Source organism: Mus caroli, unplaced genomic scaffold (assembly GCF_978045245.1).
Source record: "Mus caroli unplaced genomic scaffold, Mus_caroli_1 scaffold_17, whole genome shotgun sequence".
NCBI classification, from domain to species: Eukaryota; Metazoa; Chordata; class Mammalia; order Rodentia; family Muridae; genus Mus; species Mus caroli.
This window is the reverse complement of record NW_028227272.1, coordinates 49098840-49124544: the sequence shown is the minus strand read 5'-3', so window position 1 is coordinate 49124544 and position 25705 is coordinate 49098840. Positions and strand designations below refer to the sequence as shown.

At 40.8% G+C, this 25705-nt stretch overlaps 1 protein-coding gene across 6 annotated transcripts in view; it reads right to left on the bottom strand.

The window, feature by feature from the left end:
- Positions 1-25705, bottom strand: part of Cblb (Cbl proto-oncogene B) — a 181902-nt gene that overhangs the window by 86406 nt on the left and 69791 nt on the right. For all 6 annotated transcript variants that reach the window (XM_085832117.1, XM_021184357.3, XM_021184356.2 and 3 more), the window contains one exon: positions 8128-8274. In XM_085832117.1, the coding sequence (XP_085688243.1) occupies positions 8128-8274 (147 nt within the window). The remainder of the gene's footprint in view (positions 1-8127; positions 8275-25705) is intronic.

Below are 25705 nucleotides of genomic sequence, written 5' to 3'. Positions count from 1 at the left end.
TGTGTGTGTGTGTGTGTGACTTACTGTTTTATATGCAGTGTCTGTCTACATGTATGCCTGCAGCAAGAATGCACCAGATTTCATTATATGTGGTTATGAACCACCATGCAGTTGCTAGGAATTGAACTTAGAACCTCTGGAAGAGCAGCTACACCTGTTAACCTCTGAGCCATCACTCCAGCCCCCCTGTATATAGTTTTAAAATGTTATAGTATAATGTATCACTTTATGTGTGTTATGCATATTGTGAATACATATATTAGTATAGTAATGGAGATAGACAATTTATATAAACACGAATATAGGATAAGGATGAGTTGAGTAATATCCTGTGTTTGAAAAGAACTTGGTAATAAGTTGTAATGAAGAATACAATTCAGGTTTTGAGTAGGCACTTCCTAATGTCAAATGATAAATTTAAGCATTTATCACCTTTTTATTTTCTGTCATTCCCAAACTGAAAAGAATGCTTATAATTAGTATGTCACAATTTTGTACTTTTGCATTTTAGATAATGAGTCCAACAATAGCCAAAAATTTCAATTTCTATTTAAGCTACATTATTTTATTGAGATAAAATACTATAATTTGCTTAAACAGACAAAAAAATGGGAGCTGGTTCAAAAGAAATTACTTTTGACCTTACTTCATTTCTTAGTTATGTTTTTCCTAGTGAACCTGCTGTCCAGTTTCACTATAAATATCCTCAGTTTCAACTGTGTACTCTCTCTATTAATTAGAGAATTAGATTGTCTTTTCCATAATGGAGAAAAAGAACTAATTAACAGCCTAAAACATATATCTTACTCAATGGAGAGGAAAAGAAATAATTTTCCTTGTTTCTTATTAAAAGTGAAAAGTGAACACAGGAAACCTAAGAGAGTCTACAGCACTTGCTCAGGAAGTCAAAGGCAGAGGCAATAACTGAGCTCTAAAAAGGCCATTTCCCCCGGGGTCAGCAAAATCATGTACCTTTAACTCACTTTTATATAGGGATAGACATGATCTTGGGACAACTCAATTTTTATTTATTTTTAATTCCTTTTGGTTTGCCTTCCATTGCCAGGTGTGGAAGTTCCATCAAAGTCAATGATTAACTGTATTAATTCTAGAATGAGCAAATACATAGATGATATTTGGAGTAAGATCAAAGACCCAAACTACGTAATTACTTCACAATACAGTTGGCCCATTATGAGCCAGACACTATTTCCCTCTTTATAGGCAGCTTTTATCGTGTTGAATTTCCACAGCAACACCAGACAAGAGATTATATCACTGTCTCACACGCACACACTTTAGACAAAAGGACAGGGATCCACTGGCAGGCCAAGGAGTGTGCCCAGTGACAGAGTGAGGAGAGGCTGCAGTGAAGGGCGTGTGCGGCAGGGCCTCAGGGCTAGTCTAGTTTCCTCCCATCCCAGGTAGGAGCTGCGTCTCTATCTCTGTCGTGTGTGGACTACGAGGCCCTGCACCTCTTCTTCCCCTATCCTTCTGAGATGAAATCCAATGTTCATGAAAGCACACAGCACACACTCTGCTGAAATACACAGACACAAAGCAATGAACCCAAGTTCATAAAGTTTAGACACTGACTGAAAAGATAATTATCCAAATGATTTTTAATAAAATATTAAAAATAGTAAATGCAGGAGGCCAGGAAGGGCTTATTCAAACTCAGTGGAGCTGATTGTAACAGTTAGGGGAGGGTTGGGTCCTCAGGAGGAAGAACTTGAAGAGATTCAAGAGAATTTTATTCCTGAGATTACAGTATTTTTTATTTTAAATATAAAACTTACCAGATAACACAATTGCTGGGCGAAGAATATCCTTCACCAATGTTATCAGCTAACAGCTAGCTCCCACACAACTCCTTGGCCCCCACCTGCTGCAGAGGCTGCAGGCCTTAAGTGCACTAAGGCCTTACATGACTGGCTTTCTGCTCCTTCTAATGTATAGCTGCCAAAAGCAACCTCCTTCCCTGCATCTCTTCTATTCCTTCTGGGACCCAGAAGTCCCACCTTTACCCTTCACCAAGCAATTAGCTCTAGCCTTCTTTATTGACACAATCAAGAACCAATTAGGAATAATCAGCACCTACCTGTATAGGTCATTCCCTCCATTTCTGCTCCATCTTTAGCCCTGCCTTTCTTGTAGACAGGATACATTTTTTTCCATTGAAAGTTTTCTGGGTGGGTTGTTGTCTCTATCACTCCACTAGGGTCATTGCCTGGCTACAGGAAATTACCTCTTCAGGTTCCATAGTCTCACTGCTATGAGGATAGTTCCATAGTCTCAGCAAAAGTAATATCTTTAAGGGATAGGGCTAATTGGAGCAAAGATGAGAACCTGAAAGTGCTAATGCATCTGGAAGAGTCCCACGAACAAAAGTTACTGGAGTGTCAGCCAAGGAAGAGAACCTAGGGTAGGAAAGTGGTCTCATATACTCAAGTGTGTGCTCAAGAACAACAGAGTGTCTCTATAGTACATACTCCTATAGGCCTACCTTAGCATGCAAACCACTTGGAAAAAAGTTTAAAGATTGTATTGGAAATGGACTTGGACAGATACCTGAATGTTTAAGAGCACTGGCTGCTCTTGCAGAGGACCCAGATTTGATTCCTAGGACCCCACACAATGGATTGTGACTACAGTCACAGGGGATCCAATGCCTTTTTCTGGCCCCGGCAGGTAATACATGCATATAAAGCACAGATATAACTTCAGGCAAATTACACATATACATAAAACAAAGTGGAGAAGCATTTTACAGAATATAGTGAAAACAGAACTAGCATTCCAAAAAGAAACATCACAGAATTTGACATAACTGTAAAAATATTAACAGTGCAGGACAAGCCCATGTAAAATCATATTCAACTATGTGGACTCAGAAATATTAGCATGAGTACAGAGAGTAAGGTAGTTGTGATAATTTGTATATCCTTGGACCAGGGAGTGGCACCATCTGAAGGTGTGGCCTTGTTGGAATAGGTGTGACCTGGTTGGAATGGGTGTGTCACTGTGGGTGTGGGTATAAGATCCTCACCCTAGTTGCCTGGAAGTCAGTCTTCCACTAGCAGATGAAGACCTAGAACTCTCAGCTCCTCCTGCGCCATGCCTGTCTGGATACTGTCATGCTCCCACCTTGATGATAATGAACTGAACCTCTGAACCTGTAAGCCAGCCCCAATTAAATGTTGTTTTTTTATAAGACTTGCCTTGGTCATGGTGTCTGTTAACAGCAGTAAAACCCTAACTAAGACAGAAGTTAATTGTGTGGAAGCTGGTAAGTGACTGAGAAATAGCCAGAAAGTAGACTTCTGGGGCAAAGTTGTAGAAATGTGTAAAAACTGTAGAATGAAAAGAGACAAAAAAAGGGAGAAAAGACAGAGAAACAATGATGGAGTCATTACAAACAGAACCAAGAACAGACAATGTCCATCCAACTATGCATGCAGATTGTAAATAAATACTAGTGCCCATACATTCTAAGACATACACCAGGCCCACAAAAACAAAGCTAAATGAGCGAGTCCCTGTCTTCAAATAGACTGTCCTGTCTCTTGGAAATTCCTTAGCTGGGAAACAGGGACATATCACAGTACCATGTAAGCTGGAAGAATGGATGGGAACCGGGGTGCTTGGCTCAATAAGAATGTGGATGAGCACTTCAGACAGTCTATCAGGGACCCTCCAAAGTGGCTGGGCACAATGATGAGGCACCCAGGCAGTGGAAGGAAAGGTAACAGAGTGAAGCATGAAGACAGAGAAGAGAGCAAGGAGAAACACTGGGAACCTAATGAATAGATGAATATAGATGACCTGGGTGTGGCCTTTGGAGGACGGTGAAGCAGAAAGAGGGGGAGAGAGAGGGAGAGGGAGAGGGAGAGGGAGAGGGAGAGGGAGAGGGAGAGGGAGAGGGAGAGGGAGAGGGAGAGGGAGAGGGAGAGGGAGAGGGAGAGGGAGAGGGAGAGGGAGAGAGACATCAACCTTTCCTAAGGCCAAAGGCTTGACATGATCTCAGAATCAATATCCCTGAAAGCAGTTCTGCCAGAAGTCTAGAATGATGGACAGCTTCTGTTTTCCACACGTTGCACTGATCTCAGAAGCTGTGTCTGAAGATAGAGGCTCCAGTATAAAGGCCGTTACAGCAAGCCGGGGAGTGTCTAAATATCAACTTGAAGAATAAAACTGACCTCAGACAATCATCAGACTGAGTACGGGGACCCCAATGGAGGAGTCAGGGGAAGGACTAAAGAAGCTAAAGGGATTTTCATCAACCAACCAGACTCCTGAGAGGTCCCAGGGAATAAACCACCAACCAAAGAGCTCACACAGAGGGACCCATGGCTCCAGCTGCATATGTAGCAGAAGGTTGCCTTATCTGCATTCTTAGGAGGGGAGGCCCTTCCTCTTGTGGAGACTTGATGCCCCAGATTAGGGGAATGCTAGGGTGGTGAGGCAGGAGTGGGTGGGTGGGTGGGGTAGTACCCTCATAGAGGCAGGGGGAAGGAGAACAGAATAGGGGATGTTGTGGAGAAGAAAATAGGAAGGGGTATAACACTTGAAATGTAAATAAATAAAATAACCAATAAAAAAGAATAAAACTGGTAATGGATGAATTAGAAGACACCCATGAGAATTAAATAGCCCATCAGCTTTCATTGAATAATAATTTGCTTGAAAACCATCAATGCAATTCCAATTGGTACTGGTCCTGCTTAGAAAAGGAACTTCCAGGGTGTGGGCATGGTAGCTCCTGCATTCTTCTTCCCAACCCTCCCATATTGTCTTCTTCCACCCATCCCTGGATTCCCTTCCACCTCCTCTCCCCTGCCTTACTTATCCTTCTGCCCTGTTTCTTAGGCAATTATATACTTGTGTGAGTTAGGAAATGTGCCAGACTGAAAATGTTTCAGGATTAACGGTACTTTCTTTTCTGGATTATAAACATTGTTACAAAATATGGAGATTTGTACAACTTACATTGACAGATTTCTTCAATAATGTTATTTTACCACATACTGCTATTATCTCCTGGTGAATAGAATAATAGGAAGTAAAGACAAGGATGGATTTTTGAAATAGTAAATGGAGTTCCCTAAAAATCTGGCACAGGGAGGCCCTTCTATTCCTTTTGTCATGGGCATTCTGTGTTCCCAAGGCTCTCAGCAGAGGGCTAATGGCTGCTACACTGAGCCCCAGGCAGAGAATAGGGCTCTGGTTTGAAAGCTGGTTTTCTATTCCCTCCTTTCATAAGGGCTGACCTGAAATTATATTTATGCGTATCATAACATCTTATGAACAAAGGTTTGTTTTCTATTTTAATTCATTCTAAATGTTTTGTTAGAAATGACTATCCCTTCAGGGGAGTAAATCACAATAACAGTCATTAAGCTACAAAACAAAACAATTTATAAAATTATAATCTGACTGTTTGTAGAGACAACCTCCTATGGGTCTGTTTTTGAAAACAATTCTATAGTGAAGTTTAAAGTCACCGGTAGATTAAATAAAATCATTTTCACTTATTATCATTATCGGGGATAAGCAACAGGAATTCTTTAAGATGAGAATCAAGTAAATCTGAAGAATTTGGAGCAGGAGAAAGAGAAAGAACTCAACCCGTGGGATGATAAACTAGTCAGCACTGTTCACGAAGTCAAAAACCACAGGGACTACAGAAAAACCAACAGTGAAGACCGCTTCTCCAAACATCTCCCAAAGGTGTTGCTCATTTTATAACTCTAGTTATACATTCTTGTATACGTTCTGGCAGTAGCCTGGAACTGAATGTTCATCCTAAAAGTAAAAAAACATTAAAGGCAATGTACAGCCTTCCTCAGTCTGCAGACTCGGCAGGCGGTAGGAGGGCTGAGGAGGTAGGGAGAGGACTTGGTCTGTAAGTTAAGTGATTTCCTGACACAGCAGTTCTACACAATAACAGGCCCTTGCTGTCTGTAGCTAAGCAGAGAAAACTCAAAGTGTCTAAAATTCATAATTCACTGTGCTGTGATATTTAACAAAGTAAATATAACTCTAAAAAACAATTGAGCAAAGCTGTCATTTCTTAAGAACCTGCTAACAAAGCACTTTATAACAAAACATAGTTTTCAGTTTTCAAAATGAATTTCCGTGAACAACCTGTTCTATACATTTTCAGAGAGAAACGTGATTTTGAAAGTCACCATGGATGCTCTGGGTTCTCAGTGTTAATACAGGAGGTGCAAAGCCTGGCAGTCTTCCGGAATCTGCCTCTCTGCTGTGCAGACTCATACATATTCATGAGTATACCCTCGCTTTGGTAGTTCACATTACCAGATAAAACTTTTAATCCGTCACTTTTAATGGATATAGAAATGTTATGAATAGCTGGGTTTCTAGAACCCAGAATGTTCATACTACTGGAATAAAATGGCATTTTTCCCTTTCATTTCAAAAAGTCCATTTTAATATTGGAAGTGAAAGATAGGATTTAATATGCATCTCAAACCAAACAAGGAGTGGATCCTGGCAACAGTGATCCTGGCACGTGGGCGGCAGCCTGAGAATGACCTTAAATTTCAAGCTAGCCTAGGCTACGTAGCAAACCCCTTCTCAAACAGCAAGCCAAAATGTAGTTCTGGCACCCAAATATTGTATGCCCATTAAAACCATTGCTCTATTTATATATATTCTAGTTGGGGTAGAAGCTATATAAACCAAGCATTGTATGATAGAAAGGAAAAGACACAGATTAAAGCGATGCTTCATTCACTAGTCTGAGAGCACTGAGCAGCTCAAAGCTCAGCCCACACTTTACATGTCTGCCTTTACAATTTATGTGGCACACAGAGGCATCAACCCCGTTTTCTCCGTGAGGGAGCCACCAGTCTTCCTCCCTACTGGGCAGCATACTCTACAGAGAGCATCCGAAGGCTCTCTTTGTAAAGGGAACCTATGATGTCACCGAAGAAGCATGTGCCTCCTTTGTTGACACCTGGGCCACACTGCACAAAGTTTTCCAAACGTTAAATAAATTGTGATGGATTCAGACAATCATGCCCCAACAAACACCCTGCTCGTGGACATCTGTATCTGAGTAAGAAGTGCTCATTAGAAACATCTTCTTCACCTAGTCTTAGCTTGGCAGCTTCCTGATGACACTGGCAGGCAGCCTTTCTTTAAACAGAGTGGGGTTTGGGACAACAATACACACAGGTTTAATTGAGTGAACTAGGGGGCTTCTTACACCTCAGTTTTGCTTTGATACATTTTAAGTTCTCTAAGCTCAATGTTTTTAAGTTCTCTAAGCTCAACGCGCTCTTTTGGTACCTATGGATGCATGTGTGGATGTATACCTGAGGAAGGCTGAGGTAGACAGAGTGTGTCTTACCCAGTTGCTCTCCTTTCACCTTCTGGGAGGAAGATCTTTCATAGCACCCAGGGCTCACCACCTCAGTTAGTCTAGCTTGACAGCTTGCTTCAGGAATGCCATTTGTGAGCTGCAGTGTGCTGGTGTTACAGTGAGCCGCCACACACACCAACAGTTATGTGGATACTAGGAGATCAAGCTCTTGTTCCCTGCTAGCACAGCAAGCTCTTACCCCTGAGTTATCTCCACAGTCTTATTTTTGCTCATTAAAGTAAATATTTCCCTATACCTTTCAATATATATATATATATATATATATATATATATATATATCCTAGATGAGTATTAAGTGATAAGAAATTACACACAGAAATTATTTTATGTGTCTCTGCTTCTTGGAGCTAAATGACTCAATAAATTCTCTCAGAACATAAATTCTGTCTTATCCGACATGTACTCTAACAACATAATTTATATGTTCCGTTATTAACAAATAGTTTTGTTGGCTATACCAGGAGCAATTATTCTAAATACTTTCCAAGGTTTGAGGCATAGCTCAGTGGTAAAACACTTAAGTAGCAAAAATGTCCTGGCTAATCCTCATCATGCAACAAAAACAAAAACAAAACAAAACAAAACAAAACAAAACAAAACAAAACAAAACAAAAACCCCATCGAATCTTATAAAAATTACCAAGTACGTTCTCTATATACTCAATTAGGTGACTCTGGAAAGATGGACGCAGACTATGAAAGCAATTTCTACTTACTTGTCTCCAAAAAACTTCCTCCAGAACTCAGCAGCATCTGCTTTGGTGATCCGGAAGTTATCTCCCTGGAATTGGCCATTGGGAAAGATCGCCTTGATTTCTGCCAGCATGTGACTGAAGATAAGGGACAGCTTTGTGAGATTCCGTCTGTCAAGTACAAGAGAAAAGAGGAAGGGAGGTAAATATATGCATGGAATCTTTAATGGGAATCTATATTTTTAAAAAATTCAGCATATATACAGTTGAGTCTTAGTAGACATTCATGAGCCTAAAAACAGGTTAATGCCACTCTGAGATTCCATCTAAATTAATGTTCACTGTTCACATACATTCTTAACAGCTCTTATTTTCTCCTTTATCCATGTGACTATTTAACAGAAACATGAGCAAGGAAAATCACAGAATTTCATTCATTAAGCTCACTATTTAATGAGAAAGATAAGCCGATGGAAAGCATAATCAAACATAAATGCTAAGACAGAGTGCTACTTCTATCCGGAAAAGCAAGGGAAATTTTGACAAAAAAGAGAGTTGAGAAAGTCATGTAATTGCATGGCACTCGAATGTCCCAAAGTGGAAAGAAGAGGCTGAGGAGGAGAAGAAAGGGTCCAGAAAGTATTAGAAGCAATGTTTCACTATGGGTCACTGGAGCACAGCAGAGGGAAAGAAGATGTGATGGGAAAGAGGGTGAAAAGACATTTAGTTTGGACTTGACATGAAGAGAGAGCCAATCAGTGAGACGAGGTCTTTCCAAGTTCACTGATCTCTTCTAGCTACAAACTAAATGCCCCAATGATGGGGTTTGCAAGCAAGCATTTCCAAACGTTCCTGGGACATTCTAACTTGTGTCCCTCATTAGGCAGACTGCTATATGGGAAGGAGAGCCAACAGGAATTGAATGAAAAGTCTCAGAGGGATAAAGTGACAAGAGGGAAAGAGCTTCCTAAGGTTGGAAGGAACAGCAGGCACCTACATTCTAATCCGGATGCTTCTGGGGATGTGTGCTTCACGGGGCACAAGTCACACTATCACCAGTAATAGTTCTTACTAGTTCTGAAGTATACAGCATAAACTATGTTGTAGAATAAACTAGTGCTAGATAATGACGAAGCAACGGAAACACAGAATGCTAAAAAAAAAAAAAAAAAAAAGGAATCTAAGTTTTATTTTTGAATTGACTTTACCATTTTTTTAAACTCACAATCACCAACCCAAACTCACCCCCCCCACACACACACATATACACACACACACACACACATACTCACACACACACTTACTGTTTTGAGGCTAGACATTTTGTGTGCATATGTGTGTTAGGGACAAGGGTAAGGGCAATTGCCTCAAGAAAATGCAGATGAAATATAGAGCAATTTAATTTGCTATATATAAAACTTTCTATTTTAGCAATGTCTTTGTCACTAAAATTCATGCTGCTTTGACCATTTTTTTTCTCTCCCGTATCTATATTTAATGACAATAGGGAAAAGATGCTTAGAAGAGATGGTGTACTATGTACCTGTGATTAAAGACCAAGGTCCTAGTCTTCCTAAAACATGTTTAAAGATAAGTGGCTGCAAATGCAGAAGTGGATGCTCACAGTCATCTGTTGGATGGAACAAAGGGCCCCCGAGGAGCTGAAGGGGTCTGCAACCCTATAGGTAGAACAATAATATGAACTAACCAGTACCCCCAGAGCTTGTGTCTCTATCTGCATATGTAGCAGAAGCTAGCCTACTCGGCCATCATTGGGAAGAGAGGCCCCTTGGTAGCAAACTTTATATGCCTCAGTACAGGGGAATGCCAGGGCTAAGAAGTGGGAGTGGGTGGGTAGGGGAGACGGGTGGGGAGGAGAGTATAGGGGACTTTTGGGATAGCATTTGAAATGTAAATAAGGAAAATATCTAATAAAAAATACAAAAAAAGGTAAGTAAGATGAGGGGCGGGGAGCCAAGATACTCAAGAAACTTGAGAGTAAAAGTATAGAGAAAACAATCAAGGATAAATTGTGTTGTCAGAATATCTTTAAATTTAAGGAAAATATCAAATAGTCTCATAACATACTTGATCTACACAATTTCATTTCTAAGGAGTCAGAAGTTACCAATCTGTCGCTTTACTGTCAGTATACACAGATAAATCTTCATTTTCTGACAAACATCTGCGTTGATACTCGGCACAACCTGATCCAGGCACGAATCTGCCACTGAGCTGAATAGTTAAGATTGGCCTGGCTGTCCCATCCAGATAAAAATGATAGCAAACTGTTCTCCATCCAAGCAACAAAGTGTGGCCTCCCTCAACTGTAAAAGACCTTCAGGATTTATGCTTAGACAAAACATAAGGTCCCCTCAGAAAACCTGCAATGAATTAAGTCCCATTATCAGGTAAGAGGGTTAGTTTTCAAACAAACTTCCAATTGACACATAAGAAAGAAAAAAATGAATATGGGTATAATTAAGATTAGCCAACTGTTCCTTATTTTCTAAACTGCCTGCCTCCATCCCCTTGTGTCTTTGTTCTCTAAGCATATCCAAATGTTTCTCATTTTGCCTTGCGAAGCATAAGTCTGAAGCATAAAGTCGGTGATTACCACTAATCTCGGCTATCTGAGCCCCAGGAGATGAAAGAAGATGGAGTGACTCAGCTTGTCCACTGACGACTGACTTGGTAGACACTCAACTTTAAAACAGAAATAACAAGAGTTTTTAAATTTATATTCTAGAGGCTCTAAGAGTCACTAATACACATATATATGTATGTATATCCAGTGGCTCTTTCTTTGTGTGTACAGTTTTTATCTTCAAATGGATGACTGTAATTTTGTCAGGCTGCTTTGCATGGCCTGGGATAATCAAGCCATGCAAAGCAGCCTGAAAAATACATATATTTGACCTGTATTATTTTATTTTATTTGTAATTCATTTTTTACACACCATATTCCATTTCCGCCCCTCCCTATCCACTCTCTGGATGCTCCACATCCCAGACCTCCTCCACACCCCACCCCATCTCCACGTGGATGCCCCCACTCCCCACCCCACCTGACTTCTAAACTCTCTGGGGCCTCCAGTCTCTTGACGGTTAGGTGCTTCATCTCCCAATGAACATAGACCTGGAAGTCCTCTACTGTATGTGTGTTAGGGACCTCATATTTGTTGGTATATGCTGTCTGTGTGTGGTCCAGTGTTTGAAAGTGGTGTTCTAGATTAACCAAGACCGCTACAGAATCGCCCTTCTCCTCAGCTCCTTTCAGTCTTGCCTAACTCAACAACAGGGGTCAGCAGCTTCTGTCCATTCGTTGGGTGCAAATAACTGCATCTGACTCTTTCAGCTGCTTGTTGGGTCCCTTGGAGGGCAGTCATGATAGATCCCTTTTTGTCAGCATTCCATAGCCTCAGTAATAGTGTCAAGCCCTGGGACCTCCCCTTGAGCTGGATCCCACTTTGGGCCTGTCACTGGACCTTCTTCACCCCAGGCTCCTCTCCATTTCCATCCTTGTAATTCTTTCAGGCAGGAACAATTATGGGTGAGAGAGGTGTGATTGTGGGATGGCAACCCCACAAATATCCTGTCTTCCCACTGGACGTGGGCTCCATATGTTCCTTCTCCCCACTGTCTGGCAACTCATCAAAGGTTCCTCCCTATGAGTCTTGGGAGTCTCTCACCTTCCACTTGACCTGTATTTTTTAAAGAAACTCCAATTCATATTATTAAAAGTATTTGGAGTCATTGATATCATGTTATTTTAATTTTCATATAGGCCAGAATTTAGAATTCTATCATATTATATTTAAACACACACCCTAGTACATACCGCACATATATGTGAATTCTTGGAATATCATTGCCAATGACACTGACTTACGAAGGTTATAGTTCATGTTAAGATAGTGAATTATGTATTTACTATCTTATAAGTTTAATGTCACAATAAAGACTGTGACATATCTGTATTTTTCTATGAAGTACATGCTTTATATAATTCTCTAACAAACTCTGTATTCTAGACACACCGCTTTTAACAACACTCAACCTTCAAAATACAATACAAAATTGCATTACTTCTCACTGTTTAAGTACAAAGGAAGACAGAAAGCCTCACAGAACATGTTGTCTGCAGCTGGGGTACTTGTTCCTATCATACAATCATTCCACGGTGAGACAGCTCTTCCGAAAGCCGTCTGACTTGCCACCATATGATCAGAAATGATGACTAATTAACAAGGGCTTTCATGATTACTAATTACTAGTTTGTATCACTAAAAGTCTCCTGTCCAACCACAACCAAAAAAAAAAAAAGAATTCTGCTCAGCAAGGCTCAACAATCTTACAACTATAATTCAAAGTCCATTTACAAGGAATTTTGCATTATGAATTCTTTCATTTATAAGAAAACAGCATTATTATTATTTATCTTCCATTAACCACTATAAATTGACACATTTTTCATTTGTTTTGGGGGAAATTTTATTCAGAAAAAAATATTTCAGAGTAAAGGTATTTTGAACAACAGTCAATCAGAAAGAAGATGTCAATACTGAATAGCACTACTAAAGATGTCAACATTGCAGGAGAAAGAAAGGGAAGGAAGAAGTAGAATAAAAGCAAGAAAGACTACAGTAAAAGTAAAGCCAGGTTTCTTGTTTGTTAGTGAAATGTGTCCCATGCATCCACATGTCAAGGCCATCCCCGATGCTGCCCCGACACTCTTTTGTTTTAGCTTCAGTTTATAACCCTGTATCTTCTTTCTTTGGTGTGAATCAATTTCTTTGACAATCAGGCAAGGTTGTGAAATGTGGTTGTACTAGAATGAATAAATGATTTAAACTGAAGGCACTTCACGGATTATGGTAAATCTAAGTAGTTTAGCTTGTTCTAGCCAACATCATAAAGAACAAAGAATAAATAGTTTGATACAGGAATATATAAGGCTACTTTTAGTGAACTTTGGCACAAAAAACTTTAGCACGAAAAAAAATTACAATAATTCATGACACTTCACCGTGTACTGGTCCACCTTAATTATGGCCACTATGACGTCATGAGTAAATGTTGAAAAGTAAATTAATAACCTCAAATTTTCATTGGTGGCATCCACTAAATATGAGAGGTGCACAAAACATGTATCTAGTGAGATTGCACGATGCTGGTTTCCTAAATTGGAGAAACAGCTGTGACTAATCAAGGAGGAAATAAAAAGGCAGAAATACTGGATTAGTCAAAAATATTAAAAGATATTTATTTAGTGAAGTCCAAACTTCATGAGAATGTTCTGCTTTGGGTAGAAGACATGGCAGGTATTTTATCCAAAACTATTAATAATCCATTTCTCACACTTGAAAGCTAGAGCATGTGTGTCTAGCTCTTTACGTAAACAATCTAACATAAAACCAAAGAATCACATGACATATATAAGCAGAGGCACTTCAAAGGAAACTCACATCCAGTTAAAGAACCATTTCTATTGTATTTGTGACACAGTAAGGCAGGCTTAGAGTGCTCCAGATTGCTGTTGACTTGGGGCACTCTGATTCCTAGGGGAGTGAGGAGATGGCTGGTGTAAACCTTGCCTTTCATTTCTCCCAACTGAAACCATTCAGTCTATTGTTAGGAAGAGGCTGACAGTCTTAAAGAAGACTCCCGCACTCTGTCCAAATACTGAGACCTGTCACACCTCTAAGGGGACTAACAAAGAAGACTCCCCTTAAAAGTCCAATATGGAAGTGAAACATCAGAAGGAAGAAGTGGAAGAGCTCAGCAACGAGTTACTACTGAGACTCAGTATTTACTTCAAGCCACAGACAAGTCAGGAGGAGGACCACAAAGAGACTGGAGCAGAGGCCCTCTGTAATGTACCTCTATCAGCTAGCTTCCCAGTAAACTGTAGAGTGATGGTTAACTTGGGGAGAGAAGAAAGCCAGCAAAAAGGGGGGGAAGAAGATACAGAGGAGAGTGGAATAAAAAGAAAGTATAGTGATAAGTAGGAAAAATGCTATGATAAATTTCATTGGTTTGTGGGCTAATTAAAATGTTAAAAAATTAAATATGAAAGTTGATTATAAATTTTAAAAAAGAAATTAAATATTAAGTCAACCCAGAGGACTGCTAGAACAAAAGCCAAGCTCAAATTTGAAGCCCAAAGCAGAGACCATAGTGAGCATTCTTTTATCCCTACATATCTTCTTCTTGCATCTGCTATATATGAGCTACCATTCGAGCAAAAATAAAGATTCAGCCCATGAGAAAAACAGATGGGTCAATTACAAATGGACAATTTACCATCACATCCTTAACACTCAAATATGAAATTACGCTATGTTCACAACTAATATCCCTAGAAGAGTTTCTAAGACGTTCAAATATATGTGGGGTAGTCATTTAAGTAGCCTACATTAGAGTTTAGCTATGTAGTCTGTTATTATTGGGTCCATATCCTTACTCTGCTATGAAGTCTTACATTACTAAGCCTTTTGAAATCAGTTTCCTCATCCTGAAATGTTACCTAAAATGACTGCTCCTTGAGATGTTCTAATGAGTAAGTGAGGTATGGAGCCAAAGGTCTATGGGAGTAATAAGGAGAAGGTATGATCAATAAAGAAATTACAGTCATTGAGGTGGGCTGCTTTTCTTCCCTTTTTAATATAGATTTCATCTACACAACCAACAGCCATAAAGTATTGTGCACACCTTAGGAAGACTGTAGCACGCAGTCCATACTCAGGAACAATCGACAAGCAGCTGAACACACATACAATCATTTACTCTACAGATCTCTGTGAGTGTCTATCATATCCAGGCTTGGTTTTAAGGACTGAGGACCCAAAGAGGCCAGTTCACTCCACCTAAAAGGGTTTGGGGATCTCCAAAGATGATGAAAATACAGGGGAAATGAAGGAGGAGAGACCCAGAACCCCATGAGAGCAATCATCTGAGGGAGGAATTGAAGGTTTCCAGAGAGGTGCAGAATGCTGCCTGTGATGAACGGGCTCAAGGAGGGAGAAGAGTTAGGCTGGGTGTGCCGGCTCTGCGGATGAACAGAATTGTTCTCATAGGCTTTGAAATGTTCTAGGAGTGCACCAGCACTGTCCACAAAGAGAAGGACTATAAGAAATCTTAATTTACATATTCCATAAAGCTCCTAAATGTTTCTTTAATGCTGGCCATATTAACTTCACAGTAATACCAAAGCAGGATGATCAAGGTATATTTGTTAATTCCTATAACTGGTTTTATGGGGAAATTTTTCCATTACAATCAATCTACTAAAGCATTATATTATGACTCCCACTTTTATCTCATTTAGTAGCTTTATAACCTTACCCCAGTAACATAAACAACCCTTCTTATCTCAAGTATTAGGCATCTTTTGATAAAAACTTCATCTGTGACAGAGTTCAGCTGTAATAAATCTTTAAAATATAGACCAGACTATTCATTATTGCAGGAAAAGCAAAGAGAATGCACTTCTTTCATTCACTTCAGATAAAGGATAAAAGTATAGTGAAACGTCTATAGACTAAGTAGGAAGTTGTGACTACAATGAGATTCAGAAAGAAATGCTCAGAACATGAATTATTGATTCTTTTTTTTTTTTGTGGTTTTTTGAGACAGGGTTTCTCTGTATAGCCCTGGCTGTCCTAGAACACACTTTGTAGACCAGGCTGGCCTCGAACTCAGAAATCCGCCTGCCTCTGCCTCTCTCTGCCTCTCTGCCTCTGCCTCCCAAGTGCTGGGATTAAAGATGTGCACCACCATTCCCAGCTTTGGTTCTTTTTCTTAAGAGAAAGAAATACTAGAAACTCAAGTATATGACCCAAAGTAACCTACCATTAAAGGCATAAGGCAAACGTCAACCCTGCAGTACCAGCAGCTATCTATATGATGTCCATGTTTTATTGCTTCTAATCCAGTTTAATTTTAAAAACATAAAAAGTAATACATAGGTTGCTTCATGACATAACAAAACCTTATCACAGACACATCAGAAAAAAAATCTTAGTTTCTGTTTACTTGGAAAATTCTTGAGCCTGCTAGTTTTATTTGTTTGTTTGTTTGTTTGTTTGTTTTAAGTTATTGTGGCCCTGTCAATGATGGTTTTCCTTTTGTTTTCACTCAATTAAATATGCTGTATAATTTTCCAGTATTTTCTAGAACATCTACTGACCCGAGGGCCAGCTGCCTTTCCTAATTTCTTTCGCTGAGTTTGTCCCAAGCCAGCCACCAAGTCTCTCTGCATTCCCTCAGGCACAGTATCCCCGTGCCTCTTTCTGTTGACTTCTCTGCACCGGTTCTATATCAAAATATGCTTGAGTCCTGTTTTCCCTAGCCTTTCTCATTGTGATCAACTGACGGTTAAGGCTCCATTTTACCTGCCCCTAAATGGTCTTCCCTGAAGGGTAATGCAGACACATTCTAAGCATATTGCAGTGTACTTTTTACCACAAAAGTTTTGTTGGTGATATACATATACATACGTACATACATACATACATCATACACACACATTTGACTATGAAGAGATTATAAAATATTTTTAAATTATAAGAAAAGATTTGCTACCACCCAAAACAGTGCCAAAAAACAGATAGAAATGTTATATGTGATCACACACACATACAGAGAGAACCACAGTCAAGCAGACACACACCAATAAATTTTATAAATAATGCTTCCAAACCTTGATAAACATTATTTGTAAAATTACTAAAAATTGTTCTAGTAAAATTAAAATAATACAGGGCTCAATCTTAGCCTCAATTAAATAATAAAAACGTTAAACTGCTCTGTAAGCTCAGAGGTTGTCTCACGCTTTCTCATTGTGACTTCTAACTTCACAAATGGCAAAGCAGAATGTCACCAAGCTAATAGAAACCAGAGCTGCCACTCTCCCATGCAGTCTGCAGGGACAGAAGCAGCGGAAACACATCTGTCCTGTTCCCTGGGGAAGCATCCAGTTCCCCATCACACTAACTGTTCCTCAAAGCCTCCTACCCATTTGGAAATCGGGAAGTTTTTCCCTTAGGTAGCCTGCTGTCTCATCTCCACATTGTTCCCCTGGAATGGAGCAAGGGAAAGACAAACAACATGCAGAAGTTGGAAGGCCCAGCTCACCCCAACTGCTGACTCTGCAACATAGACAAATGGAAAGACATGAGATTCGGACCATCCCCCAAGTATCAACCACAGCTGCCCTATGAGTGATAACCAAAATGGTACTAATTCACCATTCAATCCCCAGGCCTACTCATGGTAGGCATCACCAGGTATGTGTGTCACATCATAACATTGGGAGAAAATGGAAGAAAGAAAAACGAGATGACAAAAGCCTATTTTTAAAAAATAACTACATTTAGTATTTCCTCATTCATGATAAATAATCCATAAACAGTGAATAGTAGGATACAAGAAAATATTGACAGCAGTCATCTCTGAGAAGCAGATTCACTACAGTTGGTTTTTCTACTTCTTTATATTCTTTAAATATTCTTATTTTCAACAAGGAACAAAAACATCACCCAAAAGCCATTACATTGATCTCTTTTCGTTTGTTTGTTTGTTTTTGAAAGGCAAGGGCCAAGTGTGCTTGTAGAAGAATAAATAGATTTCCAGACCCAACACAGGCTCCATCATCTGTAGGGCCCCACTGGCAACACTGGCTTTGGCTTTCACATGAAAAAATTTTTCTGCTACACTCGCCATAAACTACCCAGGGGAACAGTGACAGAGGAATCCCTGGGAAGGGCTGCACTCACCACTCCCCTCTAAAGTTTTCCCAAATCTTACACATATATTTTCCTAGATCCTTACCACCAAAGAAGGGTTCTTACATCCATACTCTTAAAATAAAAAGCACAAAGTATAATGGAGAAACACTTAAGCCCGTATCTAAAATTGGTTCAAGAAAGAATAGGTTCTCAAGTCTCTTTGATAGCTTTATCTCCTACTTTTATAACAGGCTCTAAAAAGTTAGCCAAGACACTCTTAGGAACTTTTGAAAGGCCTCTGAGTTCTGTGAAGTTTGTCAAATAAGGACATCACAATGCATTTCGGCATACCTTAACAACAAAGATACAGCTACTTGAGAGCAGACAAAGCTGCTGACCATACTTTTCTTCCATTTACAAGATGGAAGATATGAAAACAGTTTCAAGAGGCATTATCACACAGACACTCCACGAGGATATGCCTGCCAGTTATTCCTTTTCCAGGGGAAAAGTAAAAGGGCAAAGAAACCAAGGAAAACACCTAGAGTAACCCACCAGTTCTTAGGAGTGAAGCTCCTCTGAACAACGAAAGAAAAGTTGCAAACATTATCAACCTAACGGACACACGTTTCTAACCATGGGGGCCTTCCAGGTGTAACATCTCCTGCCCTGAGAGGTATGGCCGATCCCTGAATATGTGGAATCGATATCTCAAAGGACACAGTAAGTTAAAAGAATACCAGCATATAATGGGGACTGCACAGTGCTGGTCACTGTAGATTCTAGAGATGGGCCTTCTGTGAAACATCTCTCATCCAAAACACGTGTGAGTAAGGCAGTTGTAGAACATGCTCAAAGGCTCCGTAGCACGCAGTGGGAGGGTTAACATTTTCGTGTGATCAGGAGGTACCTAGACAAGTCTGCCCTGAAGAGCCCCTAAGATGAGTGAGCTTTACAAACCGTGCTAAAGTGCAAGGAGAAGGCTGTGCCTTATTTTCAATTACAGACTCCCCTCTCCCCAACATGTCTGGATTAAAGACAGATGCCCTGAAACCAGGGTGCCAGGAATCAAATACAGAAAACTCAAGTTATTGTAAGCATAAAACCTGTCATTAGCTCATGTAGAGGCCTTCATTTTTACTTTGTTCTCCACAAATGTTGTCATCTCTGACATTTCTTTTGTTTTTCCTTTTTCAACAAAAAGAATATCCATGAGTAATGACTGCTCTCAAAACAACAAAAACCACTGAACAACAGGAAAAAAGGGTCAATCTAAAAATCTGTGTTTCATGTTAATGAATAGTAAACACGACAATATTGAAACCATATGAAAACTGTAGGCTGTAGCAGAACAGAGGATGCCCACTGGGAACATCCAGTTTCAAAGGATATATTTGGTCTTGGTAAGGAAATAGACTAATATATGTAATGAGGGCAGGACAGGACAATGTCAGAATTTTGCCTCTAACCTTTCCCAACAATTATGAAATATTCAGATCTGGAGAGGCAGCAGAGGGAGCACATGATAGCTTCTCAAAAATGTCATCCAGTCTGACTGAAATGGGCTAATTCCTCAAGTCAATAAAACTACCCTTAGGTATTGGCTGTGGAATATAAGGACAGATCCAGGTAGTCTGGTCTGTCAGGAGAGTCAGCTCATCACAGTCATTAAAACCTCTCTGCGGGCATCAAAGCCACAGCTAGCATTAAGCTTAAACCACTTAGCAACTGTATGGTGCAGGGCACTGTCTTATCCTCTGTAAGCCTTGGTTTCCTCGTCTTTTATATACACATTGTAACTAACAGGACTTAACTTAGAAGATCAGCAGAGGTTAGAGATGGTCAAAGATTATTCTGTCACTCTTCTCATCACAGGGTGCAAACAGTCCCATCCCGCCCCCCCTTTCTATCTAAAGCACCTTCTGGCCGGCTCTGCTTTGGCACCCTTCAGGCTTAGAAGTGATATGAGTGAGAGAGGATCTTATGAGAGGCCAAGTTTTACCTATCTCTCTGCACGTGCTCCCGGGCTTTATTGGGAGGAAGCCTAAGCAAGCGTGTAGAGATGTTTCCATCGGCCCCCAGCAGCAGAGCAGCACTGCATGTTATGCATAACTTCCCAGTGGGTCTTCCAGCTGAACCAATGCCCCAGCCAGCAGGACATGAAGATTAACTATCCAGAACACACGGTAATATGCATAACTGAGGTTATATCACACCACCCAGTTTGAAATGGTTTGGTAAACCGTGTACTATGACTGCATTAGGAAAACGATGCATAGTGTAGCTCTTAGATTTTCACTGTCTCCACAGCATCTCTTGCTCATGAGGCTTCTGACAGGAAGTGTTGTAGATCTCTAGTTGCGGAGGTGGAGGGATTAAAAACAATGATTGTATATAGTGAGACATCTTGGGAATAAAGCCCAAGTCTATATTGCATATAATTTACAGATAAGCTTACATAGCATTGTAAATAGTTCACATAGTGGATAATTTCCCATGCTGTGATCATGCATAATTCTTCAGATTTTCAGCATTCAAGGTTGTGAATTTCAGTTACTCATAGTCGGCTTATGCTGAACAGCACTACCAATTTACAAGGCCTAAAGATCTTCCCTATTTGCAGAGGGGTACAGACCCAGGATTCCCTAAGGATAGCTAAAGCTACAAATAGCACGGGCCCATGTATGCATGTATGTGTGAGTGTTTGGTTGGTTGGCTGGTTTTTCCTTATGTCAACAACTTTTACCTTTTACCTTTTCACTTCCAAAGCATATCTAAGCACCGGTGAAACTATGGTTAAGCTAGGCCACTTGACTTACTCTGACAAACAACAGACTTATGTCTACAAGTCTCAAGTACTCAAGCAAAGGCAGAGAAGCTCCTGACATTGACTAAAAGGGAAGCAGGGACTTGGAATGTTTCCAGACTTTTCAACAGTCCATTAATTGTGCTGCCATTTAAATCTGTGTCTCCTGGCAATAAATTAACATAACCATATTTGACGTAAGCCTAGATAAGACATCAGCCTAGATGTTGGCTTGTCTAGGTGTATTCGCTCAGTCTAAAGGGGGTCTCAGTCTAAAAGCCAAGCACTATTAATAATCCCTGGCTTACCAACATTAATGACATACTTTTCAAAGAACACTTCTTTTAGATCTCAACTGTGCCCAAACTATACACCAACAATTTCAAAAGGACATCTAACAATGCTGCTGAACAGACCATCGTTCCTGTCTATCGCATGGAAATGATTTTAGTGAGATGACTATTCAAGAAGATGGCTTGCCATGGTAAGACTTGCTGGATTTAATTCAAACCCTAAGTAGCAAAAGCAATCACTACTTCTGCCCTGGAGATAGCCATTTAAAATTTAACAGAAACAAGATAATCAACGTATTTTGAGAAAAATTTAATCTTTCAATTAAACCTTAGAAATATGAAAAGATCATATACCAATTATATATATTACACACATATATGTGTATATATACATACACATATATGTGTATGTGTGTGTGTTTGTGTATCTTGGGTAGGTATGCCATACTTAACTATTTCTTATAGATTTTAATACTAAAGGAGAGGGGTGAAAGCTCCAAGTATACACAGAGATAAGGGCTTAACAGAGCACTAGTTAATAGTTTCATATCATAGGTCCCTCCCTTTGAGTCTTGAGAGTCTCTCACCTCCCAGGTCTCTGGTACATTCTAGAGGGTCTCCCCCTCTCCCACCTCCCCAACAATGGGAACTTGTGAGATTCACCTGCAGTAGAAAGATAGGGCATCAATTGGAGGGATGGGGTTGCCACCCCACAGTCAGGAACTCTGCCCTAGGGTTGTGCCTGTCTGGGAGAACTACAGGGACAAAAACGGAGAGGAGACTGGGGAGAAGGAGGTCCAGTGACGGGTCCAAGTATGGACCTATCCCAGGGGTCAGCTCCGGGGCCTGACACTATTACTGATGCTGTGGTGTGATTACAGATGGAAGCTAAGCATAGCTGCCCTTTGAGAGGCCCAACAAGTAGCTGACTGAGCCAGAGGAAGATACTTGCACCCAATCCATGGTCTGAAGCCTGGGATGCCTGTGGTTGAATTAGAGAAAGGCTGGAGGACTCTGAGGAGGAAGACTACCCCATAGGAAGACTAGCGGTCTCAACTAATCAGTATCTCTCAGATACTGAGCCACCAACCAGGCAGCATACACTAGCTGGTCCGATGCCCCTGACACATATACAGTGGAGAACTGCCTGGTCTGGCCTCAGTAAGGGAAGACATGCCTAGCCCTTGAGAGATTTGGGAACCCAGGGAGTGAGGCGACCTGGTGGGGTGTGGGGAAATGTGGGGATGTGGGGACATCCTCTTGGAGATGGGTGAAGAGGAATGAGATGAGAAACTGTTGGAGGGCAGACAGGAGAGGAACAGAGACTGGACTGGACTATGAGGAAATAGTAAATGTAATAGTAATAATAAATAATAAATATTCTCCCCACCTCAACACAGGCTTATGCTTCCTTGTCTAAAATCTTACCTTACAAAAATGTCAGTTCTCTGTACATTCGGACTGGTGAACCATGCTTAGAAATTGTAATCTATGAACATGGAAGGCCACTCACCCTAGATACCTTTATTCATTCAATAGCTATTCGCTGAGAACTTGCTGGAGCCTGTTTCTACTCTACACCACTGCCACAGAGGGTGAAAGCTACCGGTCTCCCTGCTGACTGATCTACAGTCTAATAACTACTGTGAGAGCAAAACACACAACTCTGACTCACTGGGCTGCTGTTACGGTGCTTCTGGACTACAGGAGGTCAAGGAGAGACTGCTGCGCCCTGGAGCCTTTCTGACAGGGTTAGCAAGGCAGAAGAGAGGGAGAACATGACACATGAAAGCTGACCGTTCAGCAAAGTGAAAAAGCTTGCAGGAGTAGATGAGGGTGAGGATACAGCGGGTTGTGGGGCAGAAGTGACAGGCATGAAGGGATAAGGCTGGTAAAGCAGGAAGACCACACAACAGAAATAAAACCATCTCTCCACCCAGGCCTGTCCATCTTCTCACCCGACAGTAGCTTGGAGCATCATCTGCAAATGTCACTGGGATTCCAGCAGTGAGGCGCGCATGGTCAGGGGCTAAGAAGGGACTTGCAAAAATTACTTCCAGCCAATGTTTCATAACTAAGACGTTAATGACAAGGAGCCCTTGGATCTTTATAAACACCTACCAACTTTGTTAAAGAAGCTTTCGACAGTTTTAGATTGTAGATGGATTTTGAGGGGGGACACAAAGCAAACCTCCGTGTCTCTGCTAGAACTCATTCTACAGTTCACAGACCAAGAAAGCAAGCAGATGAAAAACAGTAACACAGAGAGAGAGAGGCACACAGAGCAGGTGTTCTGCCTTGGAAGATGTTCAGCTCAAGGTGTTATCACCATCTGAAAGAGCCTGAGATAACACCACCACCCCATTCCCGATATACTTCTGAAAAGATGTGTCTCCATTTCAGATACCACAGTAATTCTCTCAGTTCCAGTTATGAGTCAACAGACAAACATCTAGTGTGGTGAAGAAATCCTTTTCTTCATGACTGAAAATAGAATACTCGGTTGTACACAATCAAGTGCAAACACACAAGAGCAGCCTATCACGTACCCTTGGAGAGGCTCCAGGCAGGGAATGTCTTCTAAGCTCTCAAGTACACACCCAGCCTAACTCTGTAAGTTATGGTCTAGTTTGTTCTTTAAAAAACCAGACTGTAGCTGAGTATTGTAGTGTTTCACTAAGAGTTTTGTGTCTCCTATATATACTTCTTGTGTCACTCTATAGCACAAAACTCCAATTTCTAGATGGCTGTTGATTGTCTTGTATGGAAGTGTAGTTCTGGCATGCGCCTGCATCCACTAGTGCGCAACCAGAAAGGACAGGAAGTGTGCTTGTTGCATCAAAATTTTCCTCACCAAGGTCGTGCTTCATCAGTGTTCTCCCAATAAGACAACTAATGCTTACCACGGAGAATGACATATTTCATCATTTAGAAACCATTGTACACCGGGGAGAAAGAAGGGACGCTAAACACTGCAGTGTGGATATTGCTTCAATAAATGTCTGACAATACTGCTCAACATTTGGTGCCCAGGCCAGCAATATCAGCAGCAGGTCAGAGCTACAGACATGCAGAATCTGAAAAAAAATCACTGGTTAAACCAAAAGAATTTAAATTTTTCACTTAAATCTTTCATTTTCTATCATTCCTCTTGTAAGACTGCATATAAAGTAGCCTCAGGTCTAAGACCCTGAAGATATGTGAGAGGTTTCATTTGGCCCGCCTTCACTCCACAGCTATCAGCCCCTTGGTGACATGGCCAGCAGGCTAGAAGCCTGATCACATCACCCGTGGGCGGTAACACTGTTGTTCTACAGTGTGTTAGTTTCAACTTGGGACTTCAAGGGCAAGGCTTACAGAACTTTCATTTGTCACCCCTCTTGCTCAATCGCCGGGGAGACTCACCACAGTACTTGAAGGCCTTGTCCTGGGACAGTCTGTACTTTTTACTTTTGTAAATACCAGCATCAGATGGCTGATCCCCAAATCACCACACCCCAGTTTAATCCTGTTAGTCTTTGCTAGGTGATAATTCAGAACCTTCTGATGGAATACCATTGTGGGATGACAGAGAAAGGACTGGAGAATGTCTAACTTCCCTCCGACTAGCATAGGGCATGCATTCCTGCTCTGGCGTTACTGTGGCTCACCTACAGCTATTCTGAAGAAGGAGCAAATTCTCAATCATCTCCATCACTTTCTATTAACATTTTCAGATGCCTAAGTGCAAGGGATCCACCCAGTATGGCTGTTCCTAACCTTAGCCTTGCCAAAGAAGGAAAACAAGTGACATGTGGCAATGATACATGAAAACTGTCACCTGTAAATGCACACCTACTTTCTTTCCTAGACTTGACTGTTCCCACTATTATATTCCTTCTAACTTAGTAATAAAGGGAACTGTCCCTGCTTATCCCTTCCAACAAATGTCCTCGGAAAATGTCAATCAAGCTCTGCTACCGTACATTTTCTGGAGGACAATAATCAAGAGAAAGACGTTAGTGTAGCCTATGGTGGAGTGGGGGACAACAAGTGTCAAAAGAGACAAAAGAGTAGCAGAATTTGAAATCAGCTGCTAAGAAATCCTAAGGGAGGTGCCAGTTCATTTTACAGCTAAAAGAGAGAATGTGAAAGGCAGGAAGACATTCTTGGCAGAGGTAGCTTAGAGCAATAAATCAAGGGTAAAATTAACTAAGACTCCGCCAATCTGCCGCACAGGAAGCACAGCTATGAATAAAAAGCAATTGGTGAAGTATTCTATAAACCACTGGGTCCAGATGCTTTTATTTACAGGACTCTCAAATGCTCAACAATGAAAATAAGGGAAAGTGACACAGGAGTCCTATTTATTTCTCCATCAAACATGTTAGCATGGGACCTATAATCTCTCTGTCACTACAGAATGCTTTCATGCTGCAAGAACAAGGGTAGAGGCTGCAGGGGAAGAATGTGTGCCTTTACTGGGGAGAGACTTAGCCTCACTGAAGCCTCTCCAATGCCCGTTCTATCTACCAGTGCCAGTCCTGGGCACAGACAAGCCCTGGGTGGATGCTCAGTGTCCAGCAGAGCTCTGGTGTACTTCCACAGTCGTCGAGTCCAGTTAGGTACAAACACAAGTTCAGAGAAAGAGAAGAAAGAAAAATGTCAAAGTCAGCTCCATCACACCCAAATTAAGTATGCCCTGCTAACAACTGGTTGCTATTTTCCTATGAAACAGCAGCTCATGACTTTTCAACTTGGCAACCGACCTGTTAGATGTCAGAAAAGGTCAG